The sequence below is a fragment of the Phycodurus eques genome, chromosome 22 (genome assembly GCF_024500275.1).
Source record: "Phycodurus eques isolate BA_2022a chromosome 22, UOR_Pequ_1.1, whole genome shotgun sequence".
NCBI lineage: Eukaryota > Metazoa > Chordata > Actinopteri > Syngnathiformes > Syngnathidae > Phycodurus > Phycodurus eques.
The window spans coordinates 5065399-5089042 of NC_084546.1; the positions used below are offsets into that span (position 1 = coordinate 5065399).

At 41.9% G+C, this 23644-nt stretch overlaps 2 protein-coding genes across 6 annotated transcripts in view; one reads left to right on the forward strand and one right to left on the reverse strand.

The window, feature by feature from the left end:
• Positions 1 to 23644, reverse strand: part of ccdc146 (coiled-coil domain containing 146) — a 54415-nt gene that overhangs the window by 30523 nt on the left and 248 nt on the right. For 4 of the 5 annotated variants that reach the window (XM_061667942.1, XM_061667943.1, XM_061667941.1 and 1 more), the window contains exon 2: positions 19735 to 19910. In XM_061667942.1, coding sequence (XP_061523926.1) covers positions 19735 to 19791 — 57 coding nt within the window. In that variant the 5' untranslated portion in view covers positions 19792 to 19910. Of the gene's footprint in view, positions 1 to 19734; positions 20043 to 23644 lie in introns of those variants that run through there. The other variant, XM_061667940.1, reaches the window with a different exon arrangement.
• Positions 8158 to 22458, forward strand: lrrc17 (leucine rich repeat containing 17). Its single transcript, XM_061667946.1, is given in 6 exon segments — positions 8158 to 8440; positions 12836 to 12921; positions 12923 to 13174; positions 14008 to 14479; positions 19774 to 19929; positions 21637 to 22458. Coding segments are annotated over 5 exon segments (1332 nt in total). The 5' UTR covers positions 8158 to 8440; positions 12836 to 12894; the 3' UTR covers positions 22062 to 22458.

Below are 23644 nucleotides of genomic sequence, written 5' to 3' on the forward strand. Positions count from 1 at the left end.
TGCGAGTGCAGACAAATGCATACCTCCACTTCCTCACCATACTATTTATCATCCTTCACATGCTACAAAATCTGTACGTGCCAAGAAGACACCAGATCTTTCCAACGCAGTTTATCACTGTAGTTCCATAATGTAGAACAGATGAAAATGATGCAAGAGGAGCTGTTAAGCATGACTGAAGAGTGGGATTACCGAATATGTTCAGTAGTAATGTTGGCAGCTTTTATTTTCCCTCTTTTCCCCGTATAGGGATTTTGCATGGCTTCTTCCTAACACAGCTGCACTAATGACACAGTATACAGTATAGCTCCACAATGTTTGAATTGGAGGCGAAATGTGCCGAGTCAGCGGTTTCCTCACCGCCGACTACCTTCTAAAAATGTGAAAAACTCCATCGATGTGACAGTGGCATAAATATTGATGATGTACTGTATGTGCCTATGACTCGCTCGACTGGTGTAGACTGTTTTATGGTACACCTTGACACAGGGGGATCAATCTGCAAACAAAAATGATTTTATGAGCACATGCAGGCCAGAGTCACAACAATTACAACTGAGATCCACTTTTTTTTTTACCACTATTTCGAGCATCCAAATTAAATCGAACACACGCACAAGTGTTGTTGTTTTTTCCATACTCCACATACCTTTCTCTTGTCAAAGAGTTTGTCCTTGAGGCAAAGTGTCTGCAGACACTTCATAAACAGATGTTTAAAGTGCCTTAAAAAGCCCGCCATCAGCTTTTACAGAATCATTTGCAGACTTTTAAAATTCATTGCCATGTCCTCGACACATCCGACTTCATTTAAAAGGAACAGTAAAGGCTGAAGAGGGGTTTAAATGAACAATACATGCGTCACTACCTTGTAGAGATTTTGATGCAGCTCTTGTATTGGATGTTGTCATCTTACCAACAAATTGCAATGTGCTTTTTAATTCTTAACCAAACAGGCTAACTCAAATGTATTTAACCTTACTATTTTCAGTCGTTATTGTCTAAAAAACATCCGTCAATCTTGAGGCGGCTCAATGCCGTACAGCTCCCGCGGAGTTGGGGAAGAGGCGGAGTTTTACAACATTTCTCAGAAGGTTCGAGCATTCAAGAGTTAGTTCATATATTTTTTTTTCTCAAGCTATTTCAAAACTTAGCGGCACGGTGGACGACTGGTTAGAGCGTCAGCCTCACAGTTCTGAGGACCCGGGTTCAATCCCCGGCCCCGACTGTGTGGAGTTTGCATGTTCTCCCCGTGCCTCCGTGGGTTTTCTCCGGGCACTCCGGTTTTCCTCCCACATCCCAAAAACATGCATAAATTGGAGACTCTAAATTGCCCGTAGGTGTGACTGTGAGTGCGAATTGTTGTCTGTTCGTATGTGCCCTGCGATTGGCTGGCAACCAGTTCAGGGTGTACCCCGCCTCCTGCCCGATGACAGCTGGGAGAGGCTCCAGCACGCCCGCAACCCTAGTGAGGAGAAGCGGCTCAGAAAATGGATGGATGGATGGATGGATGGATGGATATTTCAAAACTTCAATTGGCTAATAATGCGTAAAAAGAACAAACGACCTGGGGACAGACCAAAAGCATCGATTTGTGAAAAAATATGAAATTGACCACATTTGGACAGTACAAGGTTTCCGCCCGAATGTGACGATATATAGATAATGTATGTGAAGTGTGTTTCTTGGAATGCTCAATGTGTAAAGCGCCTTTAGACAACTTCTGTTGTGAATTGGCCCTCTATAAATTAAGTAAAATTGACTTGACTTTGTGTTTTTAATGTCACCGTGGCGACCAAATCTCAACGGTTCCTTGACCTATTTTGTTGTTAACTCATGAAAAAAAAACTGGACATTGGACAAAGGTGTTGGCCAACAGCTGTCATTGTTTCATTAGCTTAGTCAGATTTCAAACTGTAAAAACTGTCAAAAAACAGATTTCAAACTGTTTAAAACTGTCAGACTGTGTTTTTTGGTCTTCCTGCAGTGGCAACACCTGGAAACAAAGCAGGCTTAGTGTAGAGCCAATGCTAGCTGGAAGACTACACACTCAGCATCAGTTAATGACCCTCGTCGTAAATGCCCCCCTTCAGTAAAAGCTTACTGGAACAAGCTGACTCACTTTCTTTGTTAGACAGATCCTGAACTTGTAAACCTCCTTTCCTGAAGCTCTTCGCTGGAGAAGCGGTTAAGTAAATACTTGACACAAAGCAAGGCATTTAAAAGATTTAAAAACATGCATTTATGCTCCGGCTGAAGGTTGAAATAAGTGGGCTAGTGCCAGACTGCATGGCAAGTTAATTGATTCCAGATATGTGACCTTTTGGGAGGTATCCATCTGAGGACACCTAACAACTGTCAAGGGAGAGTACCGCCACTTACTTGTTTGCAATGAAGGTACAATGAAGAGTGTCGCGACTGTATTTGAAGCTTTTATTTTGTGTAATTTAAAGCTACATTTGGAATAAAAGAAAGAAAACACATTACATTTGTTCCCAAAACAGAAAAATGATGAATTGCCGCTTATCCTTCGTCGGGTCTTCTTACCAAAAATACTCAAAGTAAAAAGTATGTTGCATTAAAACTACTCTGACATATAGTTTTTTTTCCAAAAAGTAAAATAAGATAGTACATGTAGCTCCTTAGTCATTACTACCCACCTCTGATAAACATGGATGAAAGCTCATTTATTACATATTTGGGGATTTTCAACTGAAGGCCTTGATGCCCGTTGTTTGTTTGTTTTCGCAAACGACACACAAAAGACAAAAAAAACAACAAATGTAATCTCCATAAATAATGTGCACTCATTGTGTAACATGTGCAGCAGCGCCATGCACCACAAAATGTAAAGCTCAAGGGATATAAAAGCAAAACAATAAGACTGGCAGATGTACAATGAGTAAAGCCACTGAATTAAGAGAAAGAAAATACCTGAATGGGAACTTTGACATTCAGGCAGACAAAAATATGAGCTGGTTGGAAATAATTAACCTCATCTGTGCACCAGACCCCTAGGGCAGCTGTTCATTTACATACATCTTTGCCTGGTGTGTATATGTATGTTTGTGATGAAGTGCTCCAGTGCTCCCCTTTCATCCAGCCACCACCGTCCACGGACGACCACATCCTTGTAAACTCCACCCTTTCTTTGGTTAAGATGGTTAAAAACAACAGTAATAGCCACACACTTGACGTTGTTTTGTTTGTTTTTCGTCTGTTGCTACAATTTGTTGGTTTTTTCCGACTTCATGAGCCTGAACGAAAACACAATAACCATCTGGTTTAATATTTAAGCTATTGTTTAACAACTGAATCAATACCAGTATTATTTTTTAAAAGTTCTCATCGTTCTTCTAAGGACGAAATGTGCAAAGCACCACCCCTAAACACTCCTTGCCAGGATTTGCACAACAGAAAACCTTTTTTTAACACATTCAAATCAACTTTCACAGCTTTTCTTTTCCAAATACAAAGTGTCCCCAAGACTGCTGTTTCATTTTCTATTTCACTCAGTGTTCAGACCACAAAGAGACAGACATGTAATTTTCCGTGAGGGCGATGGCATCTTGAAGAACACAGTTTTCCATTTCCTTCCATGATATTCACATTTTTCATTTCTTTTTCCCCCCCAACTTGTCTGTGGTCAGAAAAAATGATGGAAATCTTTCTGAGGAGTATATGGAAGATTTTCGGTTTGGTACTTGGAGAGGCCTTTGCATCCACAAGCATAATGACAGAGAAAGTGAGCACAGAATGAAAGGGATGGAGGATAACCATGTCTTTAATCTCAAATTAAGGTCCAAAAATGAACCATAATTGGCAGAAAAAAAGCTTTTTGTGTACAAGTCACCACATCTTGCCACTGTCAAAAGTTGTGAAGATGACCAAAATAACTACTGTACAATAAGAAACGGTACGACAAGGGTAGAGTTAGAAACTGTCTTGTAGTGACTTATACAAAATGCTTGATGACATCCATTGTTGATGTTTGTATACATCTCCCTCAAACTCAATGACGGGTGTGCAAACTGCGTCGCATTGTTATAGCGTCTCACTATTTATCGGCATTCCGCCTACACAGTCCTTGACGGAAATGCTCACCAGATCCGTATTTACTGGTACAACGGCTACAATACTGAACCGAAATGTATCGCTTGATGCAAACGGGGCTACACATGCCCTAAACCACAGAACTTCACTTTTTTTATGGCAGTCTAATGAGCTCTTTCCCTGTACAGCCTGTAGAAGTAATGGCAGTACTGTACAACATGGGCACAACCACAACTCGAAGCAGCAGGAGCTTGGAAGTTGAAAAAACAGACAGCTAATGAACACGGCGACATGTCCAGACACATGTTTTTAATTACCAAGGAGCGAGGATGAGTGCTTGTTGAGTGACGATATGTAGCTCAGGGGGGTCTTATCTTGGATGACCTATGAACCCCCACCCCATAGTCAGCGGTGTTAGGTAATGATGTGTCTTTAAATCACCTCTGCAAAAAAATACACATGCCATAATCCAGTTATCGAAAACATCAGAGGCTTCATGTGGAGATAAATGGGTGGGTGATGACTTAGTGGAGAAGAGAGACCCGATACAACACCATCACATGCAAGACAATCAATCATCTTGTCAAGCGAGCCCAACTCTGACTCAGTCAAGTAAATGAAAATAGCACTTAACGCTTTGACAAGAGCAAATGATTTGCAGACGGCTCCAGCAGGTCCTCAAATAATCTTGATCCGTGTGCATTGTAGCACACCAGCAGATAAACACAGTGGGCGGCGTAGTTGGCACTCCACCGGAGCACTGTGACACACCGCAGCCCCTTATAGTTGCTCGGGTTTATGGCGCCGTCGTCTTTTTAAACTGCACCCACAGAGGGAAAGTTAGAGAAATTACAGAAGTAGGAGGTTAAAGTTCTAATTGATGTTAAGAGCCAGCAGAGTAGATATGTTTGGGGTTTTTATAGAGCAAATGTAGAAGCCAAACAGTCAGAGGTAAAAGTTAATGTGTGAGTTTCTATGGGGATACAACATAAACTAAAGGTGGACTTAACAGTATTTCATTATTGAACAAAATACCATTTTCTTTGGGTAACACCAAAGCAACACACCACATTTCATCCAAATCCATTGATATCTGTTCTGGTGTTTGTCAAGTCTGTGCAATGTCTACCACACGGTTCAACTATATCGTAGTACTGATAATGCGCAATGCCCTGGGGGACTCCACCGATGTGTACATCACACACACATCACTGCTCTGGCATATGAAAATGACATTGTTCTTTGACAATGACATTGAAAAGATGACCACAACAATGCCTATGCCGGTTGCACTCATCAATTGGTTCAAGAGAATTTATCACCCATCAGTTGCACACATTTCTTGCCAATGCCATTTATCGAAAGTGATCCAATTAAAATCTTTAATCCCAGCAAGCCAATCAGCTTTGTTTTTGTTTTCCCACAGCGCCACTTTCTCAATGTCGCTATGCAAAAACAACAAATGGTGGCTGGAGAGAAACCACAGAAATTCAAGATTCTTTCGTAACTTCAATGAAAGGCAGATACATATGCAAATAATTACTCCTTCCAGCTGGGAGTATTTTTGTGTTGCATCTATATGCGCTACCCAACAACATAGGCTGAAAATTCCCAATCAATGTGTCTTTCCCCCACAACAATGGGATTCTGTGAACTAGTTACCACCTAGAAGGAATGTCATCATCAGGCTTGAGCATGCAGGAATACGATCTGATATTCTCATGACTTGCGCCTGGTATTCCTCAATTGATCGTAAGGTCCACCATAGTCTGACAGAAGATCCCGCAGGAAGAAGGGGGCAAGATTATGAGTTCATAATGACTTGATCCTATCAGTGTTTGAAAATTAAACCATTTTAAGGACTAAAAGGTATTTTTGCCAGGGGGTAAGTTTATAAAGGTTGAATACAACCACCCAAAACCCTGTTTGTTGGCTTGGGAGAGGGAACTATCCGGTCCTGGTGACCCCACACCGCCCTCCCCACAGGGAGCGGGACCAGCTACGTGGCCTCATTCAAAATTTGCTATGGTTCACCAAGGAGGTTGTCAATTGAAATGCTTCAGTCCACTTGGCATGCATGCTAGGCCAGGAAATTACTGTTCACTGGACACTAACTAACACTAACAATCCTCCCAACAGCAAGACATTTAAAATGATGTAATTAACTGACTAATGTGCTGATATTTCAAGGTAAACTTGCACTGTGTACCCTGCAGATTTTAAGAGAGTCGTTTATGTTCCCTGTTCTTTTCCCATATCTCCATTGTCTGTCCACAGACACATTCCAGTGCAATTGCAAGACGACTTTTAATCATTGACAACATGACACAAGAGCTGACCCGCCATGATAAGCTGTCATTTGACTATGTAGGAGGATTCAAAAGGCTGGGAAAACGCAGCATCCCTGCTCTAAACAGTGATTCATGCTGACTGTCTTTTTATGCGAGAGAAGAAGGACTTTCCTTACACCTCAGCCAGGGGAAATGCAGCCTATGGTCATAAAAAAGGGAAGTCATACGTGTTGCAGATGGTGCTATGGGATCATTTGGCTGGCTTAAATAGTTGCATCTGCACGGGTGTGTGTGTGTGTTTCCATTGTGTAATGGACAGAGGCCAGGTACAGAAGAGAAACAAAGGACTGACAGACAACAAAAGACAGACACACAGCTCACCAAATAGACTGGGAAAAAAAGCCTGCAGATAAAGGAAAGGGAGCAGGTCGAGGGCTTGTTAAAGTGATAAAACATGTATGTCTCAATTTAATTAGGACTTCTTTTTTGTTCTGACACAAGATAAAGGAAAGTATTGCTAACATCAATGACAACATGCAGAGGAATATGGAGGGAAAGAAGCTTGAGACTAATTAGAGGCCTGTTGTGTTTTGTGCTTACATCGCTGCCAAACTTGCTACAAATAGCACAATTTCAATGAAACATTCTGACATGCAGTTGGATTTACTAACTTCATTACTCCCCCCCCCTTCCAGCGGAGTTCCTTTTGCAGCTTTCTGGAGTATTTCAATACAATCTACAAATATTTGTGTTCCTCTGAAATATGCACATTTGTAACAATTCTTGCAGAAATGTGCACTCTTCAATTCATCTATTGATTGTTTACATCATTGCTTTTGAGTAAATAATAATGTATTTTTCTTCCTCTCGCTATGCCAGTGACATATAGTGACAGGCAGAACATTTAAATGTTCTTCCACTAGATGGCAGAAGGTACAATTAACCTGTGTATCCACCTGTTACCATTCAAAGAACAGAATAATGGCTTTGTGTAAGACGAAACAGGCCCAGATTTCACACTCAGTAAATTGCAACGTGCTTGTCGTCATTGTTTCAGTTTGTATGTATGTACTTTTTGAGACATTTTTATTTGATCGTGTACTGTGAAGCTACTGCTTGCCCCACGACTGCTGCAAATTTACACACAGTTTTATAGTATTTGGTAAGTGGCTACGCTCCATCCTATTTACTGCAACCTGAGCTGTTCTAAGTGCCCTCAAGCCAATGGAAGAGTTTGGCAGTAAACAATCTATTTCAGACAGAGTACAATGGTGGTCCTAATATGGTGCTGTTTCACCCACTGTTGATCCACTGGAGAAGGGAAGTAGAACACAAGAGGAGCAGGCAGGCACATTATTACCAAATAGACCTCAGAATAAACCACGTCGGAGCTGCTTTGTATCAGTTGGGCCCTACTGTTACATGTAAGCAACTGGTTGAGGGAGAGGCAGCCGCTGTGGTAAACAAGAGACTGGAAGCTGCTTTATTTGATGTGATACTTGATTGTTAGGGAATAAACTGTTGACAAAACACTCAAGGCAAGAGCTTCCTTTTCAGATGGGAAATAAGGCTATTTTGAAGAAAACCTGCTAATCTTTACTTTGCCGTCTACTTTGATTACATCACAGCCACAAAAGACCCAGTGACCAATAACCCAATGACGTCCTTTATCTCGCTATGCATCAGACCAGCTAGCACTAAATTCTGGAGGAGGTACACTACATATTTAGCAAGGGGGGGGGGGGAACAGTACAGACCCTCCTCCATGTATGTTATTGGGTGATGTGTAACATTAAACCACACATACACACGGTCCCCCAATTAGCTTGCATCTTCCTAAGCTCTGTGTGAGGAGACAGAGAGAGAGAGAGAGAGAGAGAGAGAGAGAGAGAGAGAGAGAGAGAGAGAGAGAGAGAGAGAGAGAGAGAGAGAGAGAAGGAGCAGCCAGTTGTCCTTCACTCATTGCTTTAAATTTCGAGGCAGACGTTCTTGGCTTGGACGCTGCGCTCATGTCAGGATTAGGAGCCGGGGACGCGGGACACACCGGTGATCTGCAGGTCCTAATTGACCAACCCGAGCCAGATTCCCTCCCTGGTCAGGTAGGACTCACATGACACTGTTGCATTCCAGTCCCGTCTGATATACATCCTGCCGCATGTTTGTGATTAAACTCCCTCAAGGCTTGAGGAAAAACTCCAATAGCCATTCATGGTTTTCTGAAATTGTTGCATGAAATAATATGGTAACACAATGTATTTATCCACTCCTCTTTTTTGCTCATGTGCATGAAAAGTATATAAATACAAAAAAAAAAAACATGTAATGTCAGTGTGCTTAGATGGATGGATCAAATAAAGGCAATTCTCTCAACAAAAGTGATTGACTTTTGAAGTCTAAATGGCCCAACCTGCCAATGTAGAATTCTGCTGATCTAAGCGCGTCTTGCAGACATCCCGTTCCCGTTCCCACAAGGGGAAGAAGAAAACATTTCATGGTGGCCCCATGGAACTGCCATGATTTACTAGTCCGTCCCTTGTGACGAGCGACCGAACCAGATAAGGACGGCTTTTGTGCGAGTGAAGGGGTTAATTCAGCCAATTGTAAGGATCTCTGGGTAATTATGTCCGCTTAACAACTTAATGCATCTTTATCTTGTCTGTAGGGAATTTGGTTTCAGCTGTGCAAAATCTTTTTTGTACTTCTTGACATATGTATGCAGCTTAAAGCAAATTGAGACAGAGGAGTGGTGGTGGTGGTGGTTGGGGGGGGTTGGGTGCATACCCCCCGTGTGAGTAAAATTCCAGCCACATGTGGTTTAACCCTGGAATTCTGCCCAGGCCAAGAAAAGGGAAGGGGAGGAAAAAGGCTTAACTTGCAAATGTGTGCTGATGAGTTAGGCTCATATACTTCAAGTATTGCTGTTTCAGCTTCTCACTGCTACATTTAAGTGGACCACAATGGAGACAGACTCTTACTTTATTAGCCAGTTGTCCTGTGTTTACTTGTCATGTTAATTCTACGATACAGCTCAAATTCAGAGATTTAGGAAATTAACAGCACCAAGGTCCATCCAGGTTTCCTCTTTTCATCACCTTTTATCACTGAGCTGCAACCCCGGCGTGCCCATGATGACCCACTGAGTCATTGACAAATGATTTGAATGAATGCCGACTGTACCAATTTCCCACTGAAGACAAAATCCAGATGGCGGAGAGTTTTTAGTGCATTAGCGCAGCCGCCAAGACACGGGAGGGGTGGGAGGTGACGAGGGTGGGGGCCGGGGGGTGACACGGCAACCAGCAAATCTCAAGTACTATACATTGGCTGCCCCAACACAAAGGAAAAAACATGGAACAACTTGTTCTCTTGGTAATACTGTAGGAAAAGAGGCTCCACAGAAGTTTTTATTGGCCCCCTTGTCAAAAACCAACTTTTCTGTCCCTCTTTGCAGAAACAAACAAATATGTCTTCAATTAGGCACTCAGGGTTCCTCTTTTATGCTTGCCGTGTCTACATACACACTCTACTGTATGTCTGTGTCAACACCGTCCGTGTTTTATGGTTAGACTTGGCCACGGACATCACTTTACTTTCTTACAGTCGCCCCTTGCATTCCCTGTTATTGGATTGCAGCTGGATCGGTTTCAAGCATCCACAAGCAGCTTTAGGCAGAGATCATAAAACCACTTGGCAATTTTTTGCAATTAACCCTAAAATAAGATTGCTTGCTTTGAGAAATGCATGGCTCTTGGGGTGGGGGCCCTTGTTCTGCCTTGGTTGTTTTTGCAAGCGCTCTCCTTCTGGTTCTAGTTTCTTTCCTTGCGCAACAAAGTGGCCCTTGTGTCAAAAGAGCTCCCTGTGGAGATGTGTGTCTAGTCATTTTTAGGAAGTGGTGATGCATTCAAAGGCTTTGGAGGTGGAACTGTTAAATTGGTGGCACTCTTTTATCTCTACCAGCGAGAGAAAAACACAAGCATAAATAAACCCCAAGCTACTCATAGATTGTGGCCCGTGCATTGTTCTAACATGGACTCACGTTCTCCCTTGGTTGAAGCCAGGGACTCGAAAATGGTTTTCAAAGATGTAAGCACCTTCCATCTGTGTTTCCTTGATCCTTAAAGTGTCTTTCCCACACAGTTTTCCTCCTGTAGGTGGTATGTGATGACGTCTGTTCTTCGGTCTACGGACATCCAATGACCCTTCAAAAACCCATAGATATTTCATAGACACAGCATGTGGCGGAATTTGTCCGTCCTGTTCCTTGCGAGACAAATAATCGGATTGTATATGAATCCAAAGAGATAGAATACACATCTATATATGGCCACACATATGGTTTTTAACTTTGTTTTTACACCAAGTCTGTAAACTGTATTGGTTTAGAAATCTGTGAGTACAATTACCAATTCAATTCTCCCATTTTCAGAAAGAATGTTTTAGCAATCATGCTGGCCAAAGTATAACACCATAATCATCCTCCCTGCTGTTAAGAACTACATGCTGGCAGTGTTTCTTCAGCTGGCACGCTTTCCCTGACTGACCACAGAAACGTTTGGGAAAAAAAATCTAATGTATTTACACTTTGCACCTAATATAAGCAGTTAACACAAAGACCCTAAAGCATGTCAACCAATCATGCTGGTATTTACAGCCAAATATGGATTTAGCAAATATACTGTAAAACAGAAGAAGGATTAAGTGTCTTGGAGGGAGTCCACATTGGTACCAAGCTACAATAAGTGACGACTGAAATGATTAAAATAGAATCGTAAACATGTTACATAACTGGTAATTACAGCCCATAGAACTTGTTCTCAAGGTTTAAATAGGATTTTGTAGAAAAAGTTACTGTTCCGTAGCATAAAAATGTCATTTTGGGGGCCACGAAAGTCTTTTACAAGGTCCCATTGCACTAACTTTTTCACTTGCAGACAATATAAGTCTGGATGATATTTAAAGCCACATCCGTGGAGATGAAAGTGACCACAGCTCTGAGCAAAATATTGACACACAGAGGGAAAGCGTTTCATAAGAGGCATGGTCGGGACAATAATGCTAGCCAGCGATGGCTAAATTCAGGCTGGTGTGGGCACGAGGTGAACCACATTGGCTTTTCTGGGAAATGTATTATATCGCAGATGAGTTGCTGCTTAACAGCTGTGATAGCAAAATGACTTGCGCCGGTTTTGATGGCTTGGAAAAGCTTTGCTGTCTATAAACGGAATTAGAGTTAAAAGAGTAATAATGTTTTCGTGCCGGGAAAGACGATATGCTGAGTGACACATGGATGGAGTGACTAATAAACATCATACCAGCGAGATTAGTTGGATTATAATTTAGTGCATCACGCAGATTAAACAGAGTGTGGGATCATTAGGTACAAATCCAACCTGGACAACTATAGTGTGTATAAATACCGTCAACAAAACTACACAGAGCTAATAGCACACAGTTCTACTGGGCTGGGTGGAACCTCACTAGAGATCACTGGAAGTCACAAAGTAGCGTTCATGGATGTTTAATGCGAGGTGATTGACCGTCCAGGAGGGCCCAGTGGGAAGAAAAAAAAATTGATCCACTTCTACATTCTCAGCTGTTTCTGTCTGTTGCCCATCAATTATTCACACAAAAGGGTCAGCCGCACTGACGGGCTTGTTCCAGTGTGCGAGACACTGCGAGACTGTCAAGGGGAGGGCTGCGGTTTGGTACAGTTGGAACTGACTCATTGTGCAGGCTTGCGTGTGTGTGTGCGTGTGTCTGCGATGCTTGGATGAGGTTTCTGCCTCTGATCGCAAAGGAGTCACTCTTGATTGCAAAGGAGTCCATGAAGTGCAAATGCAATGTTTAAATACATATTCCAAAAGCTTTTAATCAATTAAGGCCCATTTTATCAACTAATCGGTCGGGATGGGCTGAATGCATGCATTCTATGCATTCACGATTTAGGGAGTACCTTATTCTGTTCCAAGTGCACAGAACAAAGTCCATAAAGGTGTGTTTGGATGAATTTAGTGTGGAACTTGAGAGCAATGGACTAAACCCTTTGGAGTGTGTCCATGACTTTCCAACAAATTAACTAGCGCTGCCCGCATGTTTGTGATTTGCTAATTCCCCAATTAGCTGCTTTTTTAAGAACCTATCCTGTGCTATACGCTTTTTTGAGCTGAGGCCAAAGCCTTGTCTAATATAAATTATTGCTATGGCACTATCTTGTGGGATATCTGTGCCAACGACCTATGTTGAAGTGAGAGGAAGGTGCTTCATTTCGACAGATCGTAGCTCATTCTAAAAGAAAAATAGTGCTTTGTCGCCATCTTGTGACATCTATAGGCAATTATCAGCCTTTTTAGTGGGAACGTCAACTGCTTGCAAATTTTCGCTATTTGTGGCAGGGTTCAGTCCCTATCCTGCGCAAATAGCGGACGAACGCTGCAAATCATTTTATTTACCGAAACACTAGACCGAAATCAACTTCCTGTCCTCTTTTTTTCTAGCTGTGACAAACACATCACGCCATCTTCCGAGGCTGACCTGACTACCGTCATCTTCCATCATGCGTTTCCTCGCCGCACTGTGCCTCTTTGCTGCTCCTCCGGTTCGCCGAGCCCCGCAGAGCCCAGCGGTCCAGCATCGCGGAGCAGGGGAGCGCCGAGTGGACCCATACGCGGGGCAGAGGAAGGGCCGGCGTCGTGAGGCGCCAAACTCAGGAGTGCAAGGAATACATGGAAGCGGGAGAGAAGTACCTGGACTGTCAGGACAGGCAGTTGACGACCGTGATGCAAGACTGGCCCAAAGATATCCACCACCTGCTACTGGCCAGGAATAAAATCCAGGCAAGTACAAGCAGCTCTCAGGATACAAGACACGTAGCACCTGCTGCAGTCTTGATCCAAGCCACAGCTTGTCCATTCCTCCTTTATGTCTCCAATGAAGATCTCTGGATTCATTTCCATCCAGTCGGTGGATCTGTTCTCTCACCATGACCCAAATTACAGCCAGTTTGTTGACGGCATGAACATCTGTGCACCATCAGAGGGGGGCTGAGATCAAATGGAAAACTGGTTGTTTGTGCACGTGTGCTCAAGAGAAATTCAATGAACAACCTTGCCTTTCTGTGTTAACGACATACACACATCCTGGATTTTTAAAAATGTCAACAATTTTGGCCTAGCTAACTTGCTGCTTAAAAGCACTGCTGTGAAAAAATTTCAAGTAAACAGAATGGCAAGTATATATGCAAGTATGGCAGGACAGTGAACCCCTGCCGGGTCGCAGTTTGCTATTGACAAAAACAAGTTTTTTTCCAGTGAAACCTATCCTCACCTATTCACTAAAAAAAGTCCTTTTTATGGTATTGCACTCTTTCTATAATGCCAAATGATGGTGCCAAACCCCTGGCTAAAAGAAAGTCGTAATTGGTGTCAAGGAAGTATGTTGAAGTGATCCATCTTGATTGTGAGACTAACACCATTGTATGTTGGGGAGGAGTTTAAGTTTAATTTTAGGCTGGGTTGTAAGTAGAAGTTACGGAGAGTCTTCACGGGATGCGAATGTACATGCTCACTTCTGGTTTTCAAAATCAAATCATCTGTAAGCCATTTCATTTTAAGGGTAATGTTAGGTCTCAGTAGCTTTCAAATGACAAATCCCATTTCTCCTCATTTAGGTTCTGCGGGACAACATGTTCTCCCAGTTCACCCAACTGAAAAGCCTGGACCTCCAACAGAACGACATCTCCATGATGGAGGACCGAGCGTTCAATGGCCTTTCCAAACTCAGGACACTGCTGCTGCAACACAACCGCCTGAAAACGGCCTCTGAGGAGGTCCTGCTCCCCATGCCCCGCCTTACCTACCTCCGTCTCTACGACAACCCCTGGAGCTGTCACTGCCCGTTGGACAGCCTGCTTAGGACGCTGCAGGTGCCTAGTAACCGCAACCTGGGCAATTACGCCAAGTGCGCAGAGCCCCTTTCACTGAGGGGCCAGAAGCTGAAGAAGCTGAACGTGGACTCGTTGTGTGCAGGTGACAACCAGGTGGATGAGACTCATCCTAAGCCACCAATCAAAAAGCCAGTGGCCCCATCCATGTGCCACACATACATGTTCCCCAAACCTCTGCTGGACTGCAGCAACAAAGGTGAGCATGTCGCATGTCAATGGGCACTTACCCAACTTAAACTCTTAATATCATTATGTCACCTATCATGTTGCAAGTATAGAAACCATCAATACTATACAAAAGCACAATATAACAGCACACAACTATGCCATGGACATACTCTGGAGCAGTTCAGAATCAATATTTATCTAATAACATGACAGAAGAAAACTAAACTACATCATAAAGAGATGCTGATTATTAAATGTATTAACGTGTGCGGATCGCGACAAACGTGTTTTGTTAGTAACAGGTTTTGCTTCTACCAAACAATCAGAAAAAGATTTTGACATCATTGAAGAGGACATATTTGAAATCTGATTGATTAAAGAAACAGTCCCCTTGCTAATATTGCTCAAGTTACAACAACAGCACTACTGATTCTGAAGCAGCACACAGAGGCTGAAATCTGATTGGACAGAAAATCTCGCACCCACTTACAAATACTAGTGAGCAATGCAGCCAAGAGAAGTACGAACAAATGAAGAGAACCGACTGTTGGGAATAAATTACTTACTGCAATGGAAGCGTCTTTCTAGCTTGAGATGAAAACACATATGGTACATTTGTGGCTGTGAATCACTATTTCATGTGTTTGGTTGTTGTTGTTTTTTTTCCCCGAGAACATAAATCCTATGAAAATAAGTAGTAAATCGCATCTAAAAATCTGTCTTTGTTTTTAAACCTCGCTTGGCTATAAGAAAGCAGCAAATAGACAGGCCGGAATTAGCGAGACAAAGACAAAAGACGAAGAAGAGTGTCCAATTGACATCTGGTTCTGTATGTGTCTTCAATTATCTTTTTTTGAAAACTGTTTCTGCTGTTTCTCCCCAAAAATGATAACACCTGAATTAGGTGCAGCCATATCACGCTATACTCTGATTATCTTGATATGGCTTTCCTCTTATCACGCCTTCATATGTCTCCCCACTGTTTCCTCTATCAAACAATGAGGAGGCTTTTTGGCTTCCACGACTAGAACAGTGATCAAATAGCCTCTCTGTCTTTGAGCATGATTCAAACCTAAAAAAGATCTTTCGCATCATTTCTCACTAAGCATCGACGAGCCAGAACACCACAAAGCACCATCTGTGTCGGGCAAATGGTTGAGAAAGGATGTTTTGCACATTTTCCGAGTATTACTTCATTTGGACTATTGAATGGGATCTCTATCTGACTCCTGACATTGATACCCAGCAGTTCTGCTGCAGCTGGTTTACGATGCAACCTGAGTTTTGCGCATAAAATGTTGTGCACGACCATGGTTGAGTAAACAAACATATGTATTGGTTTTAATCATGAGGATTTTATGAAATGGGATTAAGCTGACACGTTTTTAAGATGATAAGTTTTACTTACAACCTGAAGCAATGAATGCATAATGAATGGAACCAATTTAACAAAGGCAACAAAATTGAGGGTGAAACAGGCTGCGGTAATAATTAAAAATAAAACTGGAAGAGAACAAAGTTGGACCAATTGGAAGTACGTACTGGACATACTAGAGGTTGTACCAATTAGTTGACTAGTCAACTTTACTACACCACATAGACATTTAACACTTGAAGTCGACTAATCGCAAGTGACACAGAAACAGTGAAACGGAGAATTGCTTAATTTTTTTGGAGCCTGCCTACGATGTCTCATCTTACAACAGGCTATCCAATGGAAGATGAGACCGGCCGGTTTGTTGCAGAGAAACATGCACAGGACTCCCAGTAATTACAACTACATTTAGTGTACTGGTGAGCCGTATTTTTAATCTTGTTTTCATTTTTTCTCTATGCCTGTCTGTCAAAAATATCTTTACGGGAATCCATCATTGTACTATGATGAAAAAATATCAATAACGTCATTGATTCGTTGACTTAGACTCGATTTCCATCAGATTATAGTTGACTACAAAAATATCTTTGGTCGTTAAACCCCTTGGAAATATTGCACCGAAATGACATTATTCTACTCTATACCAATCCCAATCTACTAGCCTTATTGACAGGTTTATACAAAGTTAAAGTTACCTATATTACTTGACAAGTAGCGCTGGTCCAAATTACAGTGAACCAAAGAGAATGAAAAGCATGTGAACGCAGGACATATATGGAAACATGGTTTTCTTTCTGACACAAGACCAGAGACAAATCAAATTGAGTCCTTTTTTTATTTCTCTCTCTCCTCATTTTCCTCCCTTGTGTCAAAATGGCGCCGCCCCTGTGGTTTGAGGGCTGCTTCTTTGAGGTGAAACCACAGCAAATTTCAGGCTCCACGTCATTCTCAGCACTGGGACTCAGCGAGAAATGAGCCCAGAGGCACACTTTTCTGTTTACTAAATGCTGTTACTCAAGAGCATACTGAAAAATATGTTTTGATTACTGCCATTATTCAAAACAAGGACACATTTAAAAAAAAAAAAAAAAAAATACTCTTCCAAAGTGATTTGGAGGGAAAAGAAACCTGAATTGAACCGGATTCTGCAGAGGATGCAGCTTCTGCCAGGTAATGAGACATTTCCTGCAGGAGGTCCTGTTCGGAACTGGACTTTGTGCAAGAGTTATGAAACGGGTGTTTGACTGCAAGGGCTAAAGGGTTCCCCGTAGAAGTGCACTATTGACTTTTGCACTGCACTAAAACGATTGCTGCGTGCAGCTACTTGCGCAGCCATAAAGCAAAATGTCTCGGCCTAAAAACCTGTCATTTGACAAAACCTGGGCCTGAATCCAAAGTGCAAAAAAATATTGCGCAGTCTAAACAATATAAACCATGTACAATAATAACTTAGTCTCAGAAATCATCGTTCTTATCCCTTCTGTTGTAGGCTATGTCGATTAATGTCCTCCAGTCCAAATAAATCATAGACGCATTTAGGCTTCCTCACATGCTTGCGTTACACATTCAGTGTGTCTGTGGAAGTCACCCTACCGACTTAAATTTCCTGTGAAGTGAAAATAAATATGCCTCGTAAATTTGACATACCACAGGCAAGAGTGTTGTTAAAAACCCCGCCACATTTGAATGATCTAAATAAAATAATCAAAATAAAGATTGCCAAGTGTGTAGAATGACGCTTGGGAAAATTGAGAAAGCGCATCACAAACGCTGTCGGCTTGTCCGCTGAATGTGCTGAAACCACGCCCCGCTCAACCATCCAATACCACTGCTACCACCTGGAAAATGCATCCTACTGCGGCCAGCATCTTTACATTGCCTTCACATAACTGAGCCCCGAAAATATATTTGCACAAAGCCTCCAAATATATCCGTTTATTTTTTTTGTTCCTTCGTTCTTCCGCAATCTCACCGTGACGTGTGCGCACTCAGAGCTGACAATGAGGCACTCTAATGCGGCCACGGGACCAGGAAGCCTGGTCCACACGCTGAATGTCAAGTCGGATTTTTTTTTCTTCTTCTTCCCTTATCGCTCTTTTGCCTAACTCTGTCTGACGCGTGCACACTCATGGCCGACAACAAGGCGCTCTAAAGCTCCAAAGTGTGGCACAAGGCACTGTTTTAGCACAGTCCAAAATATCAGGAAAACTGATTTGGTGAAAAACAGTTGAATGTTTTACCTCCACAACTGAATACAAAATAATTCTCAGTATTTACATGTTTCCAGCAATTATCTTCAAACATGTATAATGTATTTAGAAACGAATATCTGCATTCACTTCACACGGTCTTTAATGCAAACAGAACTTGTTTTTTACGGGTGCTTTTCACCTATCCACTTTCATCGAAGAATCCAATGTAGGAAATTGTATCTTTCCTCGACCACAGCTTCTCTCTTGGACAGGTATAATTTGTATATTTGCTCCCAAAGACACAGAGCCAGCCCCAGAGTCCTTTTGCATTGAGATGTGCCAAACACTTTCCAGCTGTCCTCTGCAAATAGGCTCCGAAAAGGCTGTAGACACACACTGGGGGGAAAAGTGGGATTCCCTTTCGAGTCTGTGGAGGCACATGAAATGCTAACTTAAAAGTCTGCTCCTTGAATAACAACAAACCTTCGAGGTGCATTTCAGTATCCAATCTTAGCCTTGCTTTACGGCACCGAGGCGCCATGATAACAGCTTACAACATCTGGGTCGGTGAAGTCTGCCTATGAAGCCTGCAGCATCTGCACTGTAAAAACCATCCATGAGTATTCTTCAGACGCAATTACAGCGTCCATGCAGGAAACGACACACTGACAAAGAGGAATCGTCAGGCATACAATGCATACAAATCTGCTCAGCATGATTACATCCGTTCACCTGCAACTAGTTTACAACAGAGACAGTCTGCCATGTTTAATTTGATGCCGCAAACAACGAGGAGGCCAAAAAAAACTAGCTTTTGAAAATATTTTATTTGATCAATCTGTCCAAAGCCTCACAACTGAATGAGTGCCACAAACAAACTTCCGGTTCTGTTTATCAAGTGTGAAGAGCAAGAAGCTTGCGTCTCGAAAGGAAAATCTCAACCATCTCGAGATTACAGCAGTGATCAAATGTTCGCACAATCGTGTCTGGCGTATGAGAATCACTGTTTCATGCATTAAAGGTCAATCTGAGCGGAATTGTGTGAGTGTGGACCTGAGTAACGCCTTGAGACACTTGTGTTTGTTGTAAAAAAAAAGAAAAGAAAAAGGGAAAATATTGCACACAACCCACGCAACATCTTGAAAATAGCTAGACTCAGACAAATCAGATCTTCGGGGGCTCCCGTTGACTCCGAGGTGACCTGTGGGAACTTGCGATTTTATAGGACGCTGACAAGATGGACAAAACAGATGCAAAAAAGCCAGGTCGAAACATGCGCAAGTATTTGTAATAACACTTGGACCAAAAATGGTATCTACCGTATTTCTTCAGTATTCTTGTCAAAATAATTGATAAACCAATGAAAAACTCATCTATTCATGGTTTTATGCTCTTTCTATAATGCTGTAAGATCTCACAAGATGGCGCCAAAGCTAAAGCTATTAAAGAACTAGTAATTGGTGTCAAAGAAGTACAGTGTGAACTCCACTTATGAGCAACCTGACGTAATAGTTTTTTTTTAAAACAACTGTAAGCCATTTACTTTTAATGGTAATTTTGCGAGCTGAGTTTGAAATGAAATTAAAGCGTTCTGTCATTATACTTTGTGGTATATACACGGTAGGGAATTTTAGGGCCATCAATTACAATTCACACAAATCATACACTAATATGGGGAACTAAATGTCTCCCTTACGTTCTCCGCAGCCAACTTACTGCGACAGGTCGAGTGATGACTCCTCTTTTTTCTGGCAGGTTTGAGCAACGTCCCATCCAATCTGCCTTCCGACATCGTGAAGATGGATCTGTCCGGCAACAACATCAAACATCTCAAGCCCAAGCAGTTCCTGCTGTCCAAAGACCTCAAGCTGCTCAACCTCAGCAGCACCAGCCTGAACCAAATAGACACAGGTGCCAGTAAAAATAATTAAAAAGAACACATTCAAGAACACAAAAAGATGAAGTATTCTTTTTCCATGCAACTTATAGACAAGAGGTACACTTGCACAATCTATTACTATCCACTGCGTCGCCAAACACTGACGAAAAAAAATCAATATTTAAAAAGATAGCGCGACAAATGATCTTGAGCTTCTCCACCATGTGTCTCTCATTCCGCCAATGGACCACCGTGAGGCTCAAAGCTAACGATGTCTGCCGCGCGGAAATGAAACCCTTAACAAATCCCTTTGGTTGTATTCATTAGCACGCCCGTGTAAATAACCTCCCCAGGGGCTTTCCCTCTTCGGTATTTAGACCCATGGTGAGGGTGTTATCAACCGTTAAGGGTAAAAGGATTACATTTTCATACAGCATAATTGGAAAGTTTGATAATCATTTATTTTGTTTAATTTATCATTTTAAAAAATTCCCTGTTATTTCAATAACATCAACGCTTTCCTCAAAATACAGTGAAGCCCATTACATTGCCAGACACAATTACTCGCAAGCTCACAACTCCCACGTTAACAGTTTAGCAGAACTTCGAAACTAATGTTGCTCACGCTAATCTGTGCTAACACTGGAGCTTTCCTTAGCTTTTGGCTTCGACATGACAGTGCTTCGGCCGCAACCTCAAAGTGGATCTTCATCCAGCCCAGCTGTCACCTTATTGACTGAGAAACTCGTTGTGTGGGCATTTATGACCCGAATATTTGGCAACAGTGGAGTGGAAATGCAGAACGACATATTTTAAGAAATAGGAAGATAACTAAAGATTTACTTGGTTGTTTAATTTCACACTTGATGGGGTGGGTGGGGGCGAAGACACTCCAGACTACAGTATTTGGATATAAACATTAAAAAGTACATTTTCCATCACAAATCCCCCATAGTAGTCTTTTTCCAGTTTCATTGACATCTAAGGATGTCAACTATTTTTGACATTGAAGGTTTGACACGCCTGTGAAACATGATATTTCCTCTAATGATAGCTTCGTACTCTATTTTAGTATGTGCGGAAAATGCCCGAGACGGTTTCAGAAGGTCGCGGTCAAGCAAGCTGGAGATAAAACAGGACGTCTCCCTCATCCTCTTCCATTATTTTTTTTATGCGTTTAATTATTTTTAAACATATGGTTACCACCACTCTTCCCGTTTCCCTCCCCTTCCTCGACGAGATCAAAGCCAAGCTTGAGGCCAACAGAGCGCAGCAGGAAACGCTCGGAAATGTCTTATTCCGATCGCTCACTTCCTTCCTGTCAGCGCACGAGACACTCCATTGACTCGCATTCATTTCCTGTGAAGGACGACAGGGGACACATCACGCCACATAGACAAATGGATCGTACTAATATTGCATTGTGACATAGGCATTCTGCAACTTTTTGACTTAGCAACTCTTGTTGTTGAAACAGACAAAATGAGTGGAATCTTTTTCACATTGTATGACAAGAAAGGAGCCCGGTGGCAGGCAATCACGGAGTCAATCGCACTGAAAATTGCCAAAGCCCATTTGTACTGAAAGTGTCCCAAATTTGTGAATTCCACGTCAAAGGGTTACCTTTTGACTGAGAGACAAACTTTAGGGAGGAGCTCAGTTTAGCCTGGGTTGTTAGCGGAAAATGTTGAGTCTTTATCTGTCAAACCATTTAACAAAGTCATTTATTTCCCTCCCAGGTGCATTCGCAGGGCTGCTGTACCTCCGCGAGCTGGACCTGTCCAACAACAGCCTCCACTACTTCCAGTACGGCGTCCTGGAGGACCTGTACTTCCTGCGCAAGCTGTCTCTGGGCAACAATCCGTGGATCTGCGACTACAACATCCACTACCTGATCTACTGGCTCAAGCTGCACCCCGGCGTGGCCCACACGGGCCTCACCTGCGCCGAGCCGCAGGAGTTCCGGGGCTGGCGCGTGGCGGACTACGTCAAGACCTACAACGGGGAGTGTCCCAAGGATGTACAGAATGGGGGGGCCAACGGGGGACAAGGGGGGACGGAGAATGAGGCCCAAGAGCTGGTGGGGGAGACGGAGGAGGGGCTCCGACCGAGGCCCTTGAAAGAGCGGAACCTGAAAAAATTTGAGATCATCAGGTTGAGTTAATCTCAAAGCGGATTAGTGGTTTATAGTTTGTGTGCAAGGGAATTTAGTCTAGGATCAGGGTGAAGAATGATCACAGGTTGACTCAGCGATTTTTGCTTTTGAAAGGAGACAACGGTACGTTTTTTCCAATGTATTTTGCAATTCATGTAAATAAGAAGGGGAGTCTTTTAAGGGGTGTCAGAATCCTCAAAAGGGATCCTGAAAGTGTCCCGTTGCTGTGCTTAATCAACTTTAGTTTGTGCAGAACTTTTCCTCAATCAGGTTGTATTCCCGAGTCAAACATCGACCCCAACTGCTCAAAACTACGAACTACAGGTGCTTTATCTCTCAATTACTTTTTGTACTGTTGAATGAATGAATGAGTGGTACTTTGAATAAGACCTTTGGAAATAAAAAGGTGTCTATTTTTTCTGGGATTTATTTTTTTACATTTTTTTTTTATGGCTTGAAAAAGCAAAAGACAAATCATATTACCCACTGGTCAAGTAAATATGTTTTAATACTAACATTATTATCATGAAGTATGGCACAGGGTCCACATACGGCCTCCTCTGTTCTATAATCAGACCGAGAGAGTATTTACATTATCATCAATCCTGTCATCCATCCATCCATTTTCTGAGCCGCTTCTCCTCACTAGGGTCGCGGGCGTGCTGGAGCCTATCCCAGCTGTCATCGGGCAGGAGGCGGGTTACACCCTGAACTGGTTGCCAGCCAATCGCAGGGCACATGCAAACAAACAACCATTCGCACCCACATTTACACCTGCGGGCAATTTAGAGTCTCCAATTAATGCATGTTTTTGGGATGTGGGAGGAAACCGGAGTGCCCGGAGAAAACCCACGCAGGCACGGGGAGAACATGCAAACTCCACATTGAACCCGGGTCCTCAGAACTGTGAGGCTGACGCTCTAACCAGTCGTCCACCGTGCCGCCTCAATCCTGTCATATTTGGATTAATTTTGCAGTTTTTCCCTGACAATTGGCTAATTAAAAATTACTTTTTTTTAAAGATTCACCTCGTTAAATAAATTTGATTGCAAATAATAAAATAAAGTATTTGTAAAAAATATATATTTAGTAGTTTTGTAATTCTAATTAAATTATAACCAAAAATAATGATGCAATTATTATATAAACTATTTTAGAAATTTTACATGAATGTATTCATTTTTTATTTATTTGTATTCATTTATTTCAAGAAAAACTTGGCTAATTTATTGAAATATAAATAAAATATTAGTAAAATAAACAATTTATTATATATATGGAACATGTTTCTATCGTTTTATTTTAAAATTGTTTATTAATTATTATTATTACATCATTAAAAATGTGTATTTGATTATATCTATCTCATTAATGAGTTGTGTTTAAAGAAATGTATTTTCTGTAAAGTTCACAACATTAGTAAAATTTTAAAAAGTACAAACACATTCACATTCTGTCATTAAAAAATGGCTAATTAATAGGAATTGATTAAATTTTGAACAAGAAAACATACATATTTAACTGATATATTACATTTCAAGTTACGTTTAAAATAGTGGAAGGTGATTGGCTGAAACATCTGTCTGTCACGT